The 18,307-nt window shown below is 48.1% G+C and overlaps 2 protein-coding genes and 1 pseudogene across 3 annotated transcripts; all 3 read left to right on the top strand.

The window, feature by feature from the left end:
* Positions 1-1,651: 1,651 nt before the first annotated feature.
* On the top strand, positions 1,652-5,451 carry LOC127774055 (serine hydroxymethyltransferase 7-like). Of its 2 annotated transcripts, XR_008017695.1 has the most exons (5): positions 1,652-2,854; positions 3,333-3,738; positions 4,778-4,879; positions 4,972-5,272; positions 5,426-5,451. XR_008017695.1 is itself a non-coding variant. In XM_052300326.1 (4 exons), the coding sequence occupies exons 1-4, from the start codon at positions 1,823-1,825 to the stop codon at positions 5,193-5,195; spliced, it is 1,764 nt and encodes a 587-aa protein (XP_052156286.1). In that variant the 5' UTR covers positions 1,652-1,822; the 3' UTR covers positions 5,196-5,451. The 2 variants fall into 2 exon arrangements, 1 of the variants encoding a protein (XP_052156286.1); XM_052300326.1 differs by having other exon boundaries at positions 4,972-5,451.
* A 273-nt stretch (positions 5,452-5,724) lies between these two features.
* Positions 5,725-8,764, top strand: LOC127774060 (anthocyanidin 3-O-glucosyltransferase-like; annotated as a pseudogene).
* Positions 8,765-11,457: 2,693 nt separating this feature from the next.
* Positions 11,458-17,281, top strand: LOC127774051 (potassium channel AKT2). The gene is made up of 11 exons (XM_052300323.1): positions 11,458-11,723; positions 11,816-12,034; positions 13,412-13,570; positions 13,703-13,760; positions 13,858-14,175; positions 14,263-14,502; positions 14,940-15,260; positions 15,457-15,648; positions 15,761-15,836; positions 16,019-16,627; positions 16,732-17,281. Exons 1-11 carry the CDS (start codon positions 11,521-11,523, stop codon positions 16,890-16,892), a joined length of 2,556 nt encoding a protein of 851 aa, XP_052156283.1. The 5' UTR covers positions 11,458-11,520; the 3' UTR covers positions 16,893-17,281.
* The last annotated feature ends 1,026 nt before the right edge of the window (positions 17,282-18,307 follow it).

The raw sequence follows: 18,307 nt of genomic DNA, 5'->3' as shown, positions 1-18,307 counted from the left end.
CTACTCACCAAGGTCGCCTCCTCCACCGCCGGCCGCGCCTCTCGCGCCGAGCCGGCCTCCTCCACCGGACGCGCCTCTCGCGCCAATCCGGCCTCCCTCCATCGGCCGCGCCTCTCGCGCCAAGCTGGCCTCCATCTCCGCCGCCCGTGCCTCTCGCGCTGAGCCAGCCTCCACTGCCATCCGCTGCGCCTCTCTGTACCAAGCCGGCCTCCGACCCCTCCAAACGCTGCTGCGCCGGCCAGATGCAGCCGTCTGCCACGCCCTCAGCTAGCCGTCTGAGGCCGCCGTGCCTCCTCCCCCTCATCCACGGTCGACACTGCGTGTAGCCGCCACCACAGCTGCGGCTGCCTCAACCGCCGCCGCCACCTCGCTGTCGCAGCTGCCTCAGCCGTCGCCGCCATCGCCAGCCACCGCAGCGGCTGCCTCAGCCGTCGCCGCCCTCACCAGCCTCCGCCGCCACCGTCGCCATCCACCTCCGCCGCAGCTGCACCACGGCCGCAAGCACCGCCGCCAGCCGTCCGGCCAGAACTGGTCACGCCCGCCGTTTGTCACCGCAGCCACGGTCATGCCGCCGTGTCCTCCGCCTCGCTGCCAACTCCACGCCGCTAAGGCCGCCCTCCAGCCGTCGACGCCGCCCTCCGGCCGCCGACACCGCCACCTCCACGCCGCCGACGCCGCGACTTGCCAACCCGGGTCGCTGCCGCCCGGAAGCAGCAGATCCGGCCATGGGGGTACCGGATCCGTGCATCCTAGTGCTGGATCTGGTCGCCGTCGTCGGTTCTTCCTCGTCGTCGGCGCCTTGCCGCTCCGTCTTGCCGGCGCCCCGTCCAGCTCCACTGCGAGCGGTGGAGAGAGAGAGAAAGCCCCGCCGCCGCCGTCCTTGCAGCCGCCCGGCTTTGCCGGCGGCGGCTCGGGCGGCGGCGAGGCGTGGGAGGGGAGGAGAGGGACGGGGGCGGCGCGGCTTGTTTCGCCGCCCGCGTAGCCCCCGAGGCAGAGCAACCGGGCGTCGCTTTAATGGCTTAGTACGCCCTATTTTGTTAGTGCCTAGCCCAGTTTGACCGAGTAAAATGAGACATCAAGTTCTTGCTAGCTAGCTAGTTCGGGTTCACAAGCCTGAGCTAAGCTTAGACCCGAGCTCACGAGACTAAGCATTTTTTCCTCTCATACAGATGATCTATTCGTTGATAGAAAGACAATTATATTGTTTTTGTCAATTTTAAAATATGCTGGTTTATTCTTCAAATACACTTATGATGGTAAGCTATACGCATGTGTTTATGGTAAGTCTAAAACTGTGTTAAATAGAATTCCTCTACCACGAGATGTTGAGCACTTGAGCTCGGAGAAGTCTATTATAAAACGCTCGATCGTAGCTGGAACAGAGGTTGACATGCTCTTTAGCATATTCCACACAAAAGGACAATGCCTCTCGGCCATATCCAAGAGACAGGCTACGCTCGATCTGATCACGAATCCATCGCCATCCTCGTCAAATCGAACTTTTCCCCTTCCTTCCCCACTCCAGTCAGTCCACGCCCACACCGCCGCCGCCCGCATACGATCCCCGCAACGGACCGGGACCCCGTCGCTGCCAAGACCAAAACCCCCCTCGCCACCTCATCACTGAAGTCATCACCCCGCCGTCGCCACCCACCAATACGCCGCAATTTGGCCCAGGCCAGCCACAGCCACGCGGCCCCCCACCACCACCCATCTCCAAAATCGCGCATCGCATCGCGAGTCGCGACGCGAACCGAGCCCACGAAATCACGCGACGTCGTCGTCCGAATCGAATGCCGCGACCCCGCCGCTGTTGCTGCTGATGCTCGATCGCGCGACGGGGGGGCGGCGCCGCGCCGCGGGCGAAGGGATGGACCATCGGCCCGACCTGTCCCTCGCCCTCCACCCGCCGCCGCCGCCCGAGGGCTCGTCCGCCGCCGCCGCCGAGGAGGTGGGGGAGGAGGAGGCCGAAGGCGGCGAGGGGCGGTTCTCCCTCATGGGCCAGCCGCTCTTCCTCAAGCGGCCGCGGCCGCGGCCCCCGCGCCCGCCCCGCGCGCGCGGGGTGGGGGACGACGTCGACGTCGACGTCGACGACGACTCATCCCCGTGCTGCTCCTCCTCCTGCCTCTCGCCCGCGGCGAAGCGTCGGGCGGCGGCGGGAGGACTCGAGGCGCGCCGCGCGGCCGTGCGCGCGTGGGGATGCCAGCCGCTCCCGGAGGCGGACCCGGACGTGCACGAGCTGATGGAGCGGGAGCGGCGCCGGCAGGCGGGCGGGGTCGAGCTCATCGCCTCCGAGAACTACGCCTGCCGCGCGGTGCTCGACGCGCTCGGCAGCCACCTCACCAACAAGTACTCCGAGGGCCTCCCCGGCGCGCGCTACTACTGCGGCAACCAGCACATCGACGCCATCGAGCGCCTCTGCTGCGACCGCGCGCTCGCCGCCTTCGGCCTCGACACGTCGCGCTGGGGCGTCAACGTGCAGCCCTACTCCTGCACCTCCGCCAACTTCGCCGTCTACACGGGGCTCCTCCTCCCCAACGACAGGATCATGGGCCTCGACTCGCCGTCCGGCGGCCACGTCAGCCACGGGTACTACACGCCCAGCGGCAAGAAGGTCTCCGGCGCCTCCATCTTCTTCGAGAACCTCTCCTACAGGGTGAACCCGCTCACCGGGTACATCGATTACGATAAGGTAGAGGAGAAGGCCGTGGATTTCCACCCCAAGATTCTCATCTGCGGCGCGAGCTCGTATCCAAGGGATTGGGACTATGCACGGATGCGGCTTGTTGCTGATAAGTGCGGCGCAGTACTCATGTGTGACATGGCACAAATCAGTGGTCTTGTGGCAGCGAAGGTAAAACTCATTTATCACATTGTTAGTGTGGCTGGTTTTGCTCAGCATTGAAGTGGAATGCTGTGTATGTCCTATCTCTGAACAAGAGTTACTACAATGCATATGCATAGGAAAGGAATATCAGGTGTTTTGATTGCTGAGAGTAGCATAGTAAATTCCTAATTGTTCAAGAATGCATATGCATATAGGAAGGGAATATCAGGTTTTGATTACTTCAAGAGCACAGTAAATTCCTGATTGTTAAACAATTCATTCATATGCATAGGAAAGGCTGAAAGAGATATCAGGTTTTGATTACTTCAAGTAGCACAGTATAAATTCCTAAGGTGAAGAAGTAAGAGTGTATTTAACAAATGATACTGTACAGCTATTTCTGAAGAATTGTCATTCTTAGTTATGCTATTGAGTTATAGTGCATAGGTAGTGAGATATAAATCTGTATTGATGATCGTATTTTTGTTACTTGTATCGTTTGCAGGAATGTCGAAATCCCTTTGACTACTGCGATATTGTTACTTCAACCACACACAAGAGCTTGAGGGGTCCTAGAGGTGGTATAATATTTTTCAGGAAAGGGAAAAATCTAAGGAAACGGGTCGGATCTTTAACTCAAGTGGTTGAAAATGATCAGTATGATTTTGAGGACCGTATAAATTTTGCTGTTTTCCCTTCAATGCAAGGTGGACCCCACAATAACCATATTGCTGCTCTGGCTATAGCTCTAAAACAAGTAGCCATGCCAGAATTCAAAGCATACATTCAACAAGTCAAGAAAAATGCCCAAGCTTTGGCGATGGCCTTGCTCAGGAGGAAATGCAGACTGGTTACTGGTGGCACAGATAATCATTTGGTGCTCTGGGACCTAAGAACATTTGGCTTGACAGGTATTAATTATCTCCATGACACTGCATTAGGACCTTAGGACATCATTATGGCTGAAAGCATTACATCATGCATGTGCTATTTGCTGAAAGCCTGAAAGCATTATGGCCATCAATGCTTAGAACATCTCAACAACATTTAAGGAAAATGTCGCACTAGCTATTGAACTTTGTAAAGAACCATTTTTTTGTAGGGAAAAAACTACTGGAGATGAGCATGTGTGACTAAAAGCAATTAATATCATGTTTTCAAATTGCTTGTTAAGGTCGTTAATTACTTATGCTCTTTAGATATTTGCATTACAAATGATTAGAAAACATCACCTGTTTAAGTTATAATATCAGAATAAGTGTTTAGCCTGAGAGAGTGAGATTAAGTGTCAGTGCCACCTTTTTATGTTGTTAGAATTGCTTGTGCTTGGTAAACAGACAAAATTCATCAGATACCTCAAATCAACAAATTGTTTGTAACAATTATATGCAATGTTTTAGCTTTGAAACAAATTATTCACCGGATTGTTGCCATGGATTATCTACTTGGTTATATGGATAAAGTAATTTTTGAGAAATAAACTTAACAAATACTTCCTTTGTCCCAGAATAAGTTCATTTTGGCTCCTCCGGTATGTCCCAAAATAAGTTTCTTTTTTTAGTAATCATTGCATCAGAGTTTATGAAAGTAGGGATAAATGTATTGGTAGTAGATAAAGTGGAGAATAATTGTATTGAGATTTGATAAAGTGGAGGTATTCTAGTCTTTTTGGTTTTGTATTGGTATGTGTGGGAAAGATGAAAACTGAACTTATTTTGGGACAGAGGGAGTAGCTTAGAACAAATAGTCTAAACAATGCAGTAATCCATGGATTATTGCAGGAACTTTTTTTTTTGTTGAGAAAACATATTTTTAGAAACATGGAGAAAGTAATCTGTGGCAATAATCCGGTAAATAAGCTGAAAAGAACCTGCTGCCTGGGGTAGGGGGAGTGCGTATTTGCTTGTCTCCATAATTCTAACCTAGCCATGCTCCTTAAAATATGCACAGGGAAGAACTTTGAGAAGGTCTGTGAGGCATGTCATATCTCTCTTAATAAAACACCAATATATGGAGATAATGGTTCGATTTCTCCTGGAGGTGTGCGGATTGGTTAGTTCTCCTTACACTGGTTGATCATTCAATGCTGTTTTATGACATGTACATAACAGTAGATTTCTTTTGTGCTCATCACCATGCTGCAGGAACTCCTGCCATGACAACTAGAGGTTGCTTGGAGAGTGACTTTGAGATAATGGCAGAATTCCTTTTGAGGGCAGCACATATAGCAAGTATTGTTTTGAAGGAGCATGGAAGGCTTCAGAAGGATTTTCTGAAAGGTCTGGAGAACAATAATGACATTATTGAACTCCGGAATCAGGTGGAGACATTTGCCTTACAATTTGCCATGCCGGGATTTGATGTATAATATATGAGAGCCCTATATATATTTGCAGCCCTAGGATGGTTCAGATATCATTTGCAACTTGACACATGTTTGAACAAGTGAGTTTATGTGTAAAATGCCGAGTTATCATAGCATCAAGTTAGGAAAGCCATTTTTTCGTTGGAAGTTGATCTCAATCTCCTCTCTCTCGCAATTTTGTACAGGCATGTTGCTTATGTTATTGTATTTATTTATTGCTCTTCATTATATAGATTGCTACGTGAGATAATGTTTCGAAGTTGATGTCATCTCTCATTGCCTTTTCTGCTTAGGTACCTTACAATTTTCCGTTCCATATGAGCTTTAAATATTTTAGCTGCAGTACTTTATCATGTGGCAGAATGTGTTTAGTAGGGCCTTGTTCTGATGGAAATGTTTACCTGTAGATTTGTCTCATCTTTTCCATTTCAAGAAGGTATATAATCTTTGTGAGTGAAGTTATCATGACTCCTGAACCAAAGGTAAAAATTAACTTTCTTGCATGGTTGCATCTTTAATTTAGCCTACCATAGATTTGTAGATTCTTTACGGCAATCAAATACTAGGTGGTAGTGGCTACTTCCGTGGTACTTTTGATTGGAGCTGACATCTCAATTCCAAGAGTAATTTTTTTTTTTGACTAACTCACCCGGGGGGGTGGGGGGGGGGGGAGAGATTCCCCACCTGAATTTGTCATTGCATTGAAGAATGGTTACACAGTTTGATTCTATTACAAAGCATTGAGAGTTTGAAGGGGGGTAGAAAAAATAGCCTTCCAAGCAGATATTACAAATCTGTCTTCTGGCTTCAAAATATCTGCCCAAAGGGCAGCCTCGCTTACACAGCATTGCAGGCATGATTGGAGCGACGGCTCCATCCCTCTGAATACAACATCATGTCGGTGATTCCAGATTGCCCAGAAACATAGCAGGTAAAACACTTTGAAATGTAGCTCCGGCACCGCTTGGGTTGTCTTTATTCGATGCAATTGCGCCACATCCTGAACTGAAGGAAGCACTGCAATTTTGTGCCAGAAACTTGTCGCAAATGTGCAAGAGAAGAAGAGATGTGAACCCGTTTCTGGCCCGCTATTACAGATGCTGCAAGTGTCTGATTGAACAATCTTCTTCTTCAGGAGATTGTGCTTTGTGGATAGGCGATCTCTGGCAAGAAGCCAAGCAAACAGTTTAACTTTCATAGGCGCTTTGCAATCCCAAATCCAAATCCAGTTCGGAGAAGCTGTTCCAGGAGGCAGCCTGGCTTGTTAGATCTCCTTAGATGTCAAGTTTGTCCCCAGGCTTTTCGAATTTCTTCGAATGTCCAGTTCATCAGTACGAGTAAAATGCTGAAGTAGTTCCTCTAGTTCAATCAATTGAAGTCGAGCGGCTTCAGATATTCGTGGAACAATCTCCTGTGAGATACCTCTGCATGACATGTTGGACTGTGGTCTGCTTGTTTTTTATGTGCAAAAAAAGTGTTGCAAACTGTTCAGTAAGGATGATTCCCTCCAGCCACCTGTCATGCCAGAAGGTGGTTCCAGCTCCATTTCCAACTTCCACTGTAGTTAGCTCGTGCAGGCAGGGCAGCAGTTTTTGTAGGGAGGCCCAATGAGGGCCAAGAGGCCTTTGTTTCATAAGATAGTTTTCAGAAGGAATAAGTTCACTTTGTGTCCCTCTATTTGTCGCCCAGTCCGATTTTTCGTCCCTTGATCGTAAAACCGGGTATAACCCGTCTCCCAACTTACAAAAACCGGGTAAATATAGTTCCCTCGGCGGTTTTGAAGGCGGTTTTGGCTGACGTGGCGTCTACGTGGCTTGTTTGACTAGATCTTCGTTTCACGTAGTATTGACGTGGCACTCACGTGACAATTATATCTCGGAAAAATAATAAAAAGTGTGGCCCCACATGTCAGCTGCAAAAAAAATTTAAAATGGTGGGGCCCACGTAGGCCCCACATGTCAGCCTCACTCCTCTCTTCTTCCCTTTTCCGGGCAGCGAACGGAGCGAGTGGGTGGCGGAACAGGCGAGCTCCGGCGGCGGCGGCGGGCGTGGTCGGCGCCGCCCCCCGACCGGAGCGCTGCCGGTCCGCGTGAAGGCAGGTCCGGGGAGGTCCGGTAGCCGGCGCGGGCGGCGGCGGGAGCGCTGGGCGGCCAGATGAACGGCGCGGCGGCGGGCAGAGCGGAGCGCGGCGGACGGAGTGGCGGGGCGGGGCGGGTAGAGCAGCGGCGCGAAGCCGAAGGGGCACCAGCCTCATCGTCGTCGTCTTCCTGCACGCCCTTCTCGGAGTTCTTGGGCACCGCGAGGACGGCGAGGATATGCCACCGTCCGCTGGCTCGACGCCCAGCCGGCCAAGTCCGTCGTCCGTCGTGTACATCGCGCTAGGCAGCGAGGTGCCACTGCGCGTGGATAAGGTCCACGAGCTCGCGCTCGGGCTGGACGTCGCCGGGACGCGCTTCCTGTGGGCTCTGAGGAAGCCCACTGGCGTCTCCGACACCGACCTCCTCCCCGCTGGCTTCGAGGAGCGCTCGTGCGGCCGCGGCGTCGTGGCGACGAGATGGGTTCCTCAGATGAGCATACTGGCGCACGCCGAGAAGGCGTCGCGGCAGCGATTCGTGCAGTCGCGGTGGAGGTCCTGGAGGAAGAAAGCAGCAAAGCGTTTCAAGCCAATACCAAGAAGCTGCAGGAGATCGTCGCGGACATGGCCTGCCATGAGAGGTACATCGACGGATTCATTCAGCAATTGAGATCTTACATGGATTGAACTGAAGCATCTCAGGATGTACACCTACAACTACAAAATCCTTGGAATAAAATGATTTTTGTTTGCAAAGGCCGAACGGTGGGGAAAATTCTAATCCTGATTTTTTTTCATTTTTTTTCTTCGTTATTTATCAATTTGATACCGTGGAACGTCTAATTCTTTAATTAGTGGAGAACTTAACTTTGCACTCAGCTTGACAAATTGTACAGGCAAGATATCAAGATCATGGGCTTTTTCATCTCCAAGCGGCGAGGGCGGGGACACGGCGGCTCGTTCAGGTTCCACACGACAGTGGAGGCGGCGCAGCAGGCCATCGCCACCGGGCACGTGGAGGCCGAGAGCGCGGCGAACGGCGTAGGCCTCACCAAGCTCATGGGCCGGAGCGCCGGCCACCGGGGAGAAGGGCGGCAGACAGCTAGGCGAGCGGCGCAAGAGAGAGATGGCCGCCGCTGCCCCACGCGCCTCGCGCGCCATCGCCCGCCGCCAGCCATGCGCTGTCCGTCGTCGCGCCGCCCGCCGCCGCCGCGCGGTCCGCCGTCGCCCGCCGTGCTGGACGCCACCCGGCGAGACGAGGGAGCAGAGAGATTGGGAGAGCCGGAGAGGAGGAAGAAGAGGATTGGATTTGGTTATCTGAGAATGACATGTGTGGCCCATGTGGGCCACACCAGTGTAGCTGACATGTGGGACCCACCATTTTTAATTTATTTTTTCTATGGCTGACATGTGGGCCCATGATTTTTATTATTTTTTAAGATATAATTGCCATGTCAGCGCCACATCAATGCCACGTGGGACGGAGAACTAGTCAAACAAGTCACGTAGGCGCCACGTCATCCAAAACCGCCGAGGGACTTCGTTTGCCCGGTTTTCGAAAGTTGGGGGACGGGTCGTACCCGGTTTTGCGGTTAAGGGACGAAAATCGGACTGTGCGACAAATAGAGGGACCCAAATTGAACTTATTCCTTTTCAGAATATACTTCCCAAATCCAGCTTGCCCAGGTCGAGGTGGAGTTGTGCAGTTGAAATAGGCGTCGAATTAGAAGAGCCTCGTTCTGAAATTTCAGATTCCTAATACCTAGGCCTCCTTGCTCTTTGGGCTTACAAACCGAATCCCAGGCTACCAATTCCAAGAGTAAATTTGTCGCGAAACTATCTTGGAACTGCAACTTCGAGTCCAATCAGTTTTTACTCTGTTTGCAGTTTCTTACAGTTTTGGCAGTGAAATTGTAGTTTAGTGAAATTGCTCCAATGAACTCAAAAACAGAGTATTGCACAAAACTGTTTTAACTGCTATCTGGACTTCTGAGTTCTGGCAAAACCTGCTCCACGCAATCCTGATAGAATTGGGTTTATGCCTTCATACTATCGACCATGGTTGAAGGCATTCTTTTTTCTTCTTTCAAAAAAAATGCCTTCATACTATCTACTGTACTACCTTGGTTGAATCCTTGAATAGCTGAATAACAAGTCGGGTCAAGAAAATGGCGATGAACTTCAGGCAAACCCAGCAATAAGTGGCGCGTCGCCGACAGAAGTGTCATCACCAGCGTCACTGAAAGTGAGCTAAGTGTACAGTGTGAATCATGTGACCCGTATTGAAGGCAGTACTAGGAATCTCAGACTCGGAGTGCTATCATGAGCAAATTCAGTCACTCCTGTGGCCAGCATGTGAGCTTTTTCCAGTGTACTGAGCGTTTTGGCTGCATCATCGTCTTGGGCTCTTGGCTAATGTTGGCTGAACCGTCACATTCTAATGTTTGGAGGTCATGGTAAACCGTCCTAATCGTCGTCGATAATCCTGACAATGCAAAACAGCAACGTTGTTCAACTTCTTTTGCATAAGGAGAAACCACCACCTCATCACCTACCATGCCAGACAGGCAGACAGCCAGGGATCTGAACAAGCAATCTCTCTCGCAGTCTTGCTCTGTCACAAAGCTAACCCGAAATGCATCCAAAGTGGAGAACTTTTCAATCGTCGGTTGATACTGCACAAAGCTAACCTGATGGCCATAAAGCTAACCCGGAATGCATCCAAAGTGGAAAACTTTTCAATCGTAGGTTGATACTGCAGAAAGCACGGAAAATTCATGATAGTTTTAGATAATGGAAATGGTTTATATTTCCGGCCTTTACGGCCATAGTGCGGGACACAGATTACCAGAAGAGGTAGAGTTTTATTCCCTGGAAACAAGCAGCTCTCGATCGATCTGCTGACGATCGCTGTGCCATCATTTGTGGATCGTGATAAACGTGGGGGGAGCTCCTACACCTGAAGTTGTACCTGTATCGTAGTCCACGAGACTCCACTATCAGTAATCAATTCCTCATCCGCAAAACTCCAAATGGAAAAGAAGGCCTGAGAGAGAACTGATACCTACATGTGTACACGCAAAAACTCCTATTGGGAAAAAGAATACCTGAGAGAGGATTGATAACTACAGGTGTACACGGACACCCCGACCTGAAGCATATATCACTCCACTTCGGCGAACATTCCGTGTACACGGTCACGGCTGCTACGTACGGCAGCGAGCTCAGCTCACTCGCTCACTGCAGCATCCGAAGAGATGAAAACGGTCAGAAATGGTTGGAAACGATATCATTATTTTATTATCTTTTCGAAAACGAACGGAAACGGTCGGAAAATTTCCATATATATAAATTCATCTATTTAGTATCAACTTTAATTTTACGCTGATAAAAATTTTAAAAATATTAGTTTTGCAGAAACGGTACCGACACACACCGGCGAATTCTGAATCCTCTCTGGCCACAAGCCCAGCTAGCCCACAACCAGTCAACCAAAACCCTGGTCGCTTTGGACAGGGATTGCCTCTCTACGCGCGCACCGCCACCAGTTGTTGCACGGTGCATTCACCAACGCACGCGCTCGCTGGAGATATATACGCACCGGTGACCGGGCGGCCCCTGAGCTATATAGCTTAGCCTGGTCACTGTCTTCCCGGACAATGACCCACTGCACCCTCCCCCGCTCTACCTTCCCTCTCCATTACTGATGAATAATGGATGGATAGATGCTCTATGCTTTCATGTCGCGCCTCAGCTCCATTATTTGCTTGGAGATGCGCCTAGCTTGATCTGAGTAGATCCAGGGGGAAAAGTTTTGACGTGTCATATCGAATATACGGACACACATTTAAAGTATTAAATGTAGACTAATAACAAAATAAATTACAGATTCCGCCTGTAAACAGCGAGACGAATTTATGAAGCCTAATTAATCCGGCATTAGCAAATGTTTACTTTAGCACTACCTACTACATGTCAGATCATGTAGCAATTAGTCTTTAAAGATTCGTCTCACAATTTACACGCAATCTGTATAATTAGTTTTTTTTCCTATTTAATACTTTATACATGTGTCCAAATATTTAATATGATGGGGTGAAAAATTTTGCCGGAATCTAAACATGCCCTGATTCTCGCTTTGCCTTTTTGCCTTCTTCTTTGGCTCCATACCGGTGTATATATCTGGTTCATTTCTTCTCCCCGGGCTAGCTTCTTGCTAGCTGCACGGTGGGCAACGTCTTCTGGTAGGTAGCAATGAAGACATCCGGCTTTGAGAGCGCTAGTAGCAGCGGCAGCGGTGGCGGCGGTGGCGGCGAGGGCTCCGGCTCGTTCAACCTCCGGAACCTGTCCAAGCTCATCCTGCCGCCTCTCGGCGTGCCGGCCGGCGGCCACGCCCAGCCCGGCCATGCCGGCCCCAACGACAGGCGGGTCATCTCGCCTCTCGACTCCAGATACAGGTCAGTGAGGGTGACACACCATCTCTCACTCTTCGCGCATGCTTCACCATGGCGCCATGGATCTCACAACTAGCTTGAGAGAGGTTTTGTAGGTGCTGGGACACGTTCATGGTGGTGCTGGTGGCGTACTCGGCGTGGGTGTACCCGTTCGAGGTGGCGTTCATGAACGCGTCGCCCAAGGGCGGCCTCGAGGTGGCCGACATCGTCGTCGACCTCTTCTTCGCCGTCGACATCGTCCTCACCTTCTTCGTCGCCTACATCGACTCCAGGACTCAGCTCCTCGTCCGCGACAGGCGGAGGATTGCCACCAGGTAATTCACGCACGTCTCACTGTCGATCTCATCTCAAATTTCATCACCTAATACTTCCTCCGTATTTTAATATATGACGCCGTTGACTTTTTGACAAACGTTTGACCTTTTATCATATTCAAAAAATTTATGTAGTTATAATTTATTTTATTATGACTTGATTTATTATCAAATGTTCTTTAAGCATGACATAAATATTTTTATATTTGCATAAAAAATTTGAATAAAACGAGTGATCAAACGTTGGTTAAAAAGTCAACGGCGTCATACATTAAAATACGGAGGGAGTATAAGCTTAGCTCGCAACATTTGGTAGAGTGCCATATGTTACTCTTGCAATGCTTGTTTCAGAAAACATGGCATGATCATATTTTTGTCTAAAAATGTTTTGCTCGTCCATTATCCTTTTTGGTGAGAAAAATGGCAACTGCATTACGTGGTGTTTAATACGAGTCTAGTCTTAGTCGAGCTGCTGATTTTCTATTCTGATCATTTACTGCCTGATGGGGATAGCTCGTGCCGTTAAGGCAAAGCCATCCGGCTGATCTTGTTCATGTGGAGTTCCATACTAGCTGGTCGCTGACTCACTGGTCGCTATACATCAAGTATTTATGACGGAATGCTGTGGTTTAATTTCCTAGTCGTGACTGTATGCTAGAGAAGTTTCATGGCATACCTAACGTGGCAACACTTTGATCATGGAATTAAACATCTGCTACAGGACATGTCAGTATACTATTATCACCAAGAAAAGGTCTTCAAATCAGAACGGGACCCAAAACCAAACTGCATCATTAATAACAATTTCTTTTATTTTTTATGACTGCATTATTGATTTGATAATAGTGCAACTGGGCCCTACATCGTACTGACTGAGATTTCTGAAGTTTTTTATGCAAAACACGAGCAGCTGTAGCAGTAGGTGCTGAGAAGTCGTGTGTCATGTGTGTGCAAGCTTCAGCATACGCCAAAATGGATAATGTCGTGATCAAATCTGTAGCGGGTTCTGTTTCCTTTTGGTGGATTATTAGAGATTCTTGTTAGCTACATTATCTTTACAGATCAACGATAATGGTCCATCAGAGAGATGTGCCCAAGATAGCATCATTGACATGCCCACAGCTTTAGAATTTCTGTTCCACTGAAGTTTGAAATGATTAGAGAAATGTTCATTTTCTTTTCTTTTCTTTTCTTTTTTGTTTCTTGCTATGTTTGGTCGTTTTGATTTAATTAACTAATGAAAATGGATCTCATCTTCAGCCTCTCTGCCGACAGTCACACAAGCAATAAGTTTTTTTTGTTTTGAAAAAGAAAAAAATATTGGTCGTTTTCATTATTTGAACACTGAAGTGATGCAGACTTGTTGTGCATTCACAGATATCTGTCGACGTTCTTCATCATGGATGTGGCGTCGACTATCCCGTTCCAAGGCCTTGCCTACATCGTCACCGGCGAGGTCAGGGAGAGCCCGGCGTTCAGCCTCCTCGGCATCCTCCGGCTATGGCGTCTCAGGAAGGTCAAGCAGTTCTTCACAAGGTACTCAAACAGAGTATAAAAAAAAACATCAAACATATGTGTAGCAATGGCACACGATGAACTCTTTAACTGTTCAGCGATGGCGAAATGCACGATCTGAATCTAACCACACGTAGTTGATTGATCCATCAGGCTGGAGAAGGACATCAGGTTCAACTACTTCTGGATCCGCTGCGCCCGGCTCATCGCGGTAAACGCCATTTTGATCTCTCAGGGAAATGAAATCTTTCAGTAAAATTAGGATGACATTTTTTTTGTTGTCTGAAGATTGTGTGAAACTTTTGCAGGTGACGCTGTTCCTGGTGCACTGCGCGGGGTGCCTGTACTACCTGATCGCGGACAGGTACCCGCACAGGGAGAAGACGTGGATCGGCGCGGTGATCCCGGACTTCCAGGAGGCGAGCCTGTGGATCCGCTACACCTCCTCCGTCTACTGGTCCATCACCACCATGACCACCGTCGGCTACGGCGACATGCACGCCCAGAACACCGTCGAGATGATCTTCAACATCTTCTACATGCTCTTCAACCTCGGCCTCACCGCCTACCTCATCGGCAACATGACCAACCTCGTCGTTGAGGGCACCCGCCGTACCATGGAATTCGTAAGAATTCTTATTACTAACCTGCGTGTGTTTGTTGAGTTGCATGTATCGACTAGTTTAATTACTCTTTTTTATTTTAACTTGTAGAGGAACAGCATTCGTGCTGCCTCGAATTTCGTGTGCCGGAACCACCTGCCGCCTAGGCTGAAGCAGCAGATACTGGCCTACATGTGCCTCAAGTTCAGGGCAGAGAGCCTGAACCAGCAGCAGCTGATGGATCAGCTCCCCAAATCCATCTGCAAGGGCATCTGCGAGTACCTCTTCCTCCCCGTCGTCAAGGACGTCTACCTCTTCAAGGGTGTCTCAAGAGAAGTGCTCCTTCTCATGGTAACCACACACATTAACCATACTCAATTTTATTGAGACAAACAAAGGGTCTGTTTAGATCCCACGTCAAAATTTTACACCATGTCACATCGAACGTTTAAACACCTGCATGAAGTATCAAATATAGGTTAAAAAAAATTAATCGCACAGATTGCAATTACTTTGTGAGACGAATCTTTTAATCCTAATTACTCCATGATTTGACAATGTTGTGCTACAGTAAACATGCGCTAATGACGGATTAATTAGGCTTAATAAATTTATCTCGCGGTTTAATGACGGATACTGTAATTATATTTTTGTTAGTGCCCAAACACCCCATGCAACACCCTATTAACAACCGATGTGACACATCAAAATTTTACACCCCTGATCTAAACACCCCTAAAGAGAAGATTAGACAAACAACAATGAGGATGGATTTAATTCGTGTGTAGGTTACGAAGATGAAGCCGGAGTACATACCGCCGAAGGAGGACGTGATCGTGCAGAACGAGGCGCCGGACGACGTGTACATCGTGGTGTCCGGCGAGGTGGAGGTGATCTACTCCGACGGCGAAGCCGGGGAGCGGGTGGTGGCGACGCTGGGGACGAGGGGCGTGTTCGGCGAGGTGAGCGCGCTCAGCGACCGCCCGCAGAGCTTCACGCTGCGGACGCGGACGCTGTGCCAGCTGCTGCGCCTGCGCCAGGCCGCGCTCAAGGAGGCCATGCAGAGCAAGCCCGAGGACAGCGTCGTCATCATCAAGAACTTCCTCAAGGTCGGTGAACATGTACACCGTCGTATTTTTTTTTTCGCGAACACGTAAAAGAATTGTACAAATGCACGTTAATATATTAGAAGAAAAAAGTTTTAGTTACACGAATGTACACCGTCGTCCCACGGTGATCAGACTCATCCATGGATTGGATTCCGAGCAAACTACTGAACTGAGATGTATGGTTTGTGGTGTGCAGCATCAGATCGAGATGCACGACATGAAGGTGGAGGACTTGCTCGGGGAGGACGCCGCCGGCGAGTACGACCACGGCAACATACCGTGCAATCTGCTGACGGTGGCAGCCACCGGGAACAGCAGCTTCCTTGAGGATCTCCTGAAAGTTGGAATGGATCCTGACGTCGGTGACTCCAAGGGAAGAACTGCACTGGTAAGGCTAGTACTGGGCCCTCTCGACCAAAAGAATACATTCAAACTCTCAAATTTAGACTTGAATCCGAAATTTGAATCGAATTTACTAATTTGGGCCCTGTTCTTGTCAGCATATAGCGGCATCGAAGGGGTACGAGGACTGCGTGCTGGTTCTCCTCAAGCAAGCGTGCAACGTAAACATCAAAGGTAAAAAACATCCCAAATCTCGTAATTAGCATATCTCGTACTCCCTTTGCCTAAAATATAAGAACAAAAGATTAGATGAGACGTTTCCTAATACTACGAATTTAGATAAACGTCATATCCAATTTTAAATTCTTATATTTTAGGACGGTGACAGGTTTGATCCTGTGTTGTGATTTCTGCAGACGCGCAGGGCAACACGGCGCTGTGGAACGCCATCGCCGCGAGGCACCACAAGATCTTCAACATCCTGTACCACTTCGCGCGCGTCTCGAGCCCGCTCCACGCCGCCGGCGACCTCCTCTGCCTCGCCGCGCGCCGGGGCGACCTCGACACGCTCCGGGAGCTCCTCAAGCACGGCCTCGCCGTCGACTCGGAGGACCGGGACGGCGCCACGGCGCTCCGCGTCGCGCTCGCCGAGGGCCACGCCGACGTCGCCAGGCTCCTCGTCCTCAACGGCGCCAGCGTCGACAGGGCGGCCAGCCACAACGAGCAGCAGGCGGCGGCGGCGGTGTCGGTCGACGAGCTGCGGGAGCTCATGAAGACGCGCGAGCTCGCGCACCCGGTCACCATCGTCGTCGACTCGCCGTCGCCGGCCGCCGCAGCCGTCATCCGGGAGGTCGGCTCGTCGGGGGACAGCCGGAATGGGCGGCGCCAGAGCGCGAGATCAGACGGCGCGCACTGGCCACGGGTGAGCATATACAGGGGCCATCCATTCGTCAGAAACCGTAGCTCAGAAGCCGGCAAGCTGATCAACCTGCCCGGCACCATGGAAGAATTCAGAATCATCATAGGTAAAATTCAGAAACCATGTAGAAGTAGCTATCTGAATCTTGCTGCAATTGCAAGATCGTGCAGTTCAAACTAACCGATGATTTCTGCTCCTTTTTCTTTTCAGAGGAGAAACTGAAAGTCGACGCGAGGAAGACGCTGATCATGAACGACGAAGGAGCGGAGATTGACTCGATCGACGTGATCCGGGACAACGATAAGCTGTTCATAGTGACCGAGGAGCATATGACAGCAGTAGCATCGATGGACTCGGTGTCTGGATCATAGCATATTCGAGTTTGCTGAATAAGGCCTTGTCCAGCTTGGAGGGATTTGAGTGGGAATGTTTTTGCATCACAATAGGTGTAAAACTAGTCTCCCCAATCTGTTCCTTTTAGGGATTAACCGAACAAAGCCTAATCAAGTTTTCTATTGGCAACAATCCAACAAATGTGAGAAGTGCCAATATAATTGAAGTGATTAATGGTTTTGTAGAGTATTGGATTAGGAGATAGATATGCCATAAACAAGATTCACAAATTGCTACTACCTCCGTTTCAAAAATTGTACTCCATCTATTTTATATTATAAAACGTTTTGATTTTTTTTAAGTCAAACTTTTTTAAATTTGTTCATGTTTATAAAAAATACAGCAACATTTTCAACACCAAACAAATATGTTATCGAAATATATTCAATTTTAGATTCAATAGAACTAATTTAGTGCTATTAGAGTTGATACATTTCTCTATAAATCAATCTATCTATCTATCTATTATATTATTAAAACAGCTTTGAAAGGAGGCACCACGTTCGCTGTGGGGCTAGAAATTCTCACATTAATCGGAAAAAAAGAAAAAAAAAGAAAAGGAGAGCCCAAGTAGAAGTACAATTTTAAAAATTCGGAATTAAAAATAAGCAATATTGAAAGAAGTTTCCATATAAGAACCCAATACGAGATTAATCAAAATTCGAAATAAAAATAAAATAAAATCCAAAATTAGAAAAGGAAATGATAGTCTAAGTAGGAATATAATTTAAAAATAGCTGAAATTCGAAATTAAAAATAAGGAATATTAAAAGAAGAGTCCATATAAGAACCAAATACGAGATTAATCAAAATTTGAAATAAAAATAAAATAAAATCCAAAATTAGAAAAGGAAAGGAGAGTCCAAGTAGAAATACAATTTAAAAATAGCTGAAATTTGGAATTAAAAATAAGCAATATTGAGAAGTTTCCATATAAGAACCCAATACGAGATTAATCAAAATTCGAAATAAAAAAATAAAATCTAAAATTAGAAAAGGAAATGAGAGTCTAAGTAGGAATACAATTTAAAATTAGCTGACATTCAGAATTAAAAATAAGCAATATGGAAAGAAGAATCCATATAAGAACCCAATACGAAATTAATTAAAATTTAGAATAAAATATAAAATAATATCTAAAATTAGAAAATTTAAAAGAGAGTTCAAGTAAGAATATAATTTTGAAACAACTGATAAAAAATAAAAACATAAAAAGAACACAATACGACATTAACTATTTTTTTTAAAAAAATTGAAATTAGAAAAAAAATAAGATTTCAATTAGGAATACAATTTATAAATAACTAATTTTTTTATAAAAATAAAGATTATTGAAAGAAAAGACCATCTAAAACACATGACGAGATAAATTATGTAACATGCCTATAAAGGA

The sequence above is a fragment of the Oryza glaberrima genome, chromosome 5 (genome assembly GCF_000147395.1).
Source record: "Oryza glaberrima chromosome 5, OglaRS2, whole genome shotgun sequence".
Lineage (NCBI taxonomy): Eukaryota > Viridiplantae > Streptophyta > Magnoliopsida > Poales > Poaceae > Oryza > Oryza glaberrima.
Note: the sequence above shows the minus strand (reverse complement) of the source record. Positions and strands in the feature narration are given on the sequence as shown.

Coding starts and splice junctions, on each gene's coding strand:
- LOC127774051 (XM_052300323.1), top strand. CDS start 11,521: ATGAAGACATCCGGCTTTGAGAGCGCTAGTAGCAGCGGCAGCGGTGGC. Junction 12,035..13,411: donor AGGCGGAGGATTGCCACCAG/GTAATTCACGCA, acceptor GTGCATTCACAG/ATATCTGTCGACGTTCTTCA. Junction 14,176..14,262: donor CCCGCCGTACCATGGAATTC/GTAAGAATTCTT, acceptor TTTAACTTGTAG/AGGAACAGCATTCGTGCTGC.
- LOC127774055 (XM_052300326.1), top strand. CDS start 1,823: ATGCTCGATCGCGCGACGGGGGGGCGGCGCCGCGCCGCGGGCGAAGGG. Junction 3,739..4,777: donor AAGAACATTTGGCTTGACAG/GTATTAATTATC, acceptor AAATATGCACAG/GGAAGAACTTTGAGAAGGTC. Junction 4,880..4,971: donor TCCTGGAGGTGTGCGGATTG/GTTAGTTCTCCT, acceptor ACCATGCTGCAG/GAACTCCTGCCATGACAACT.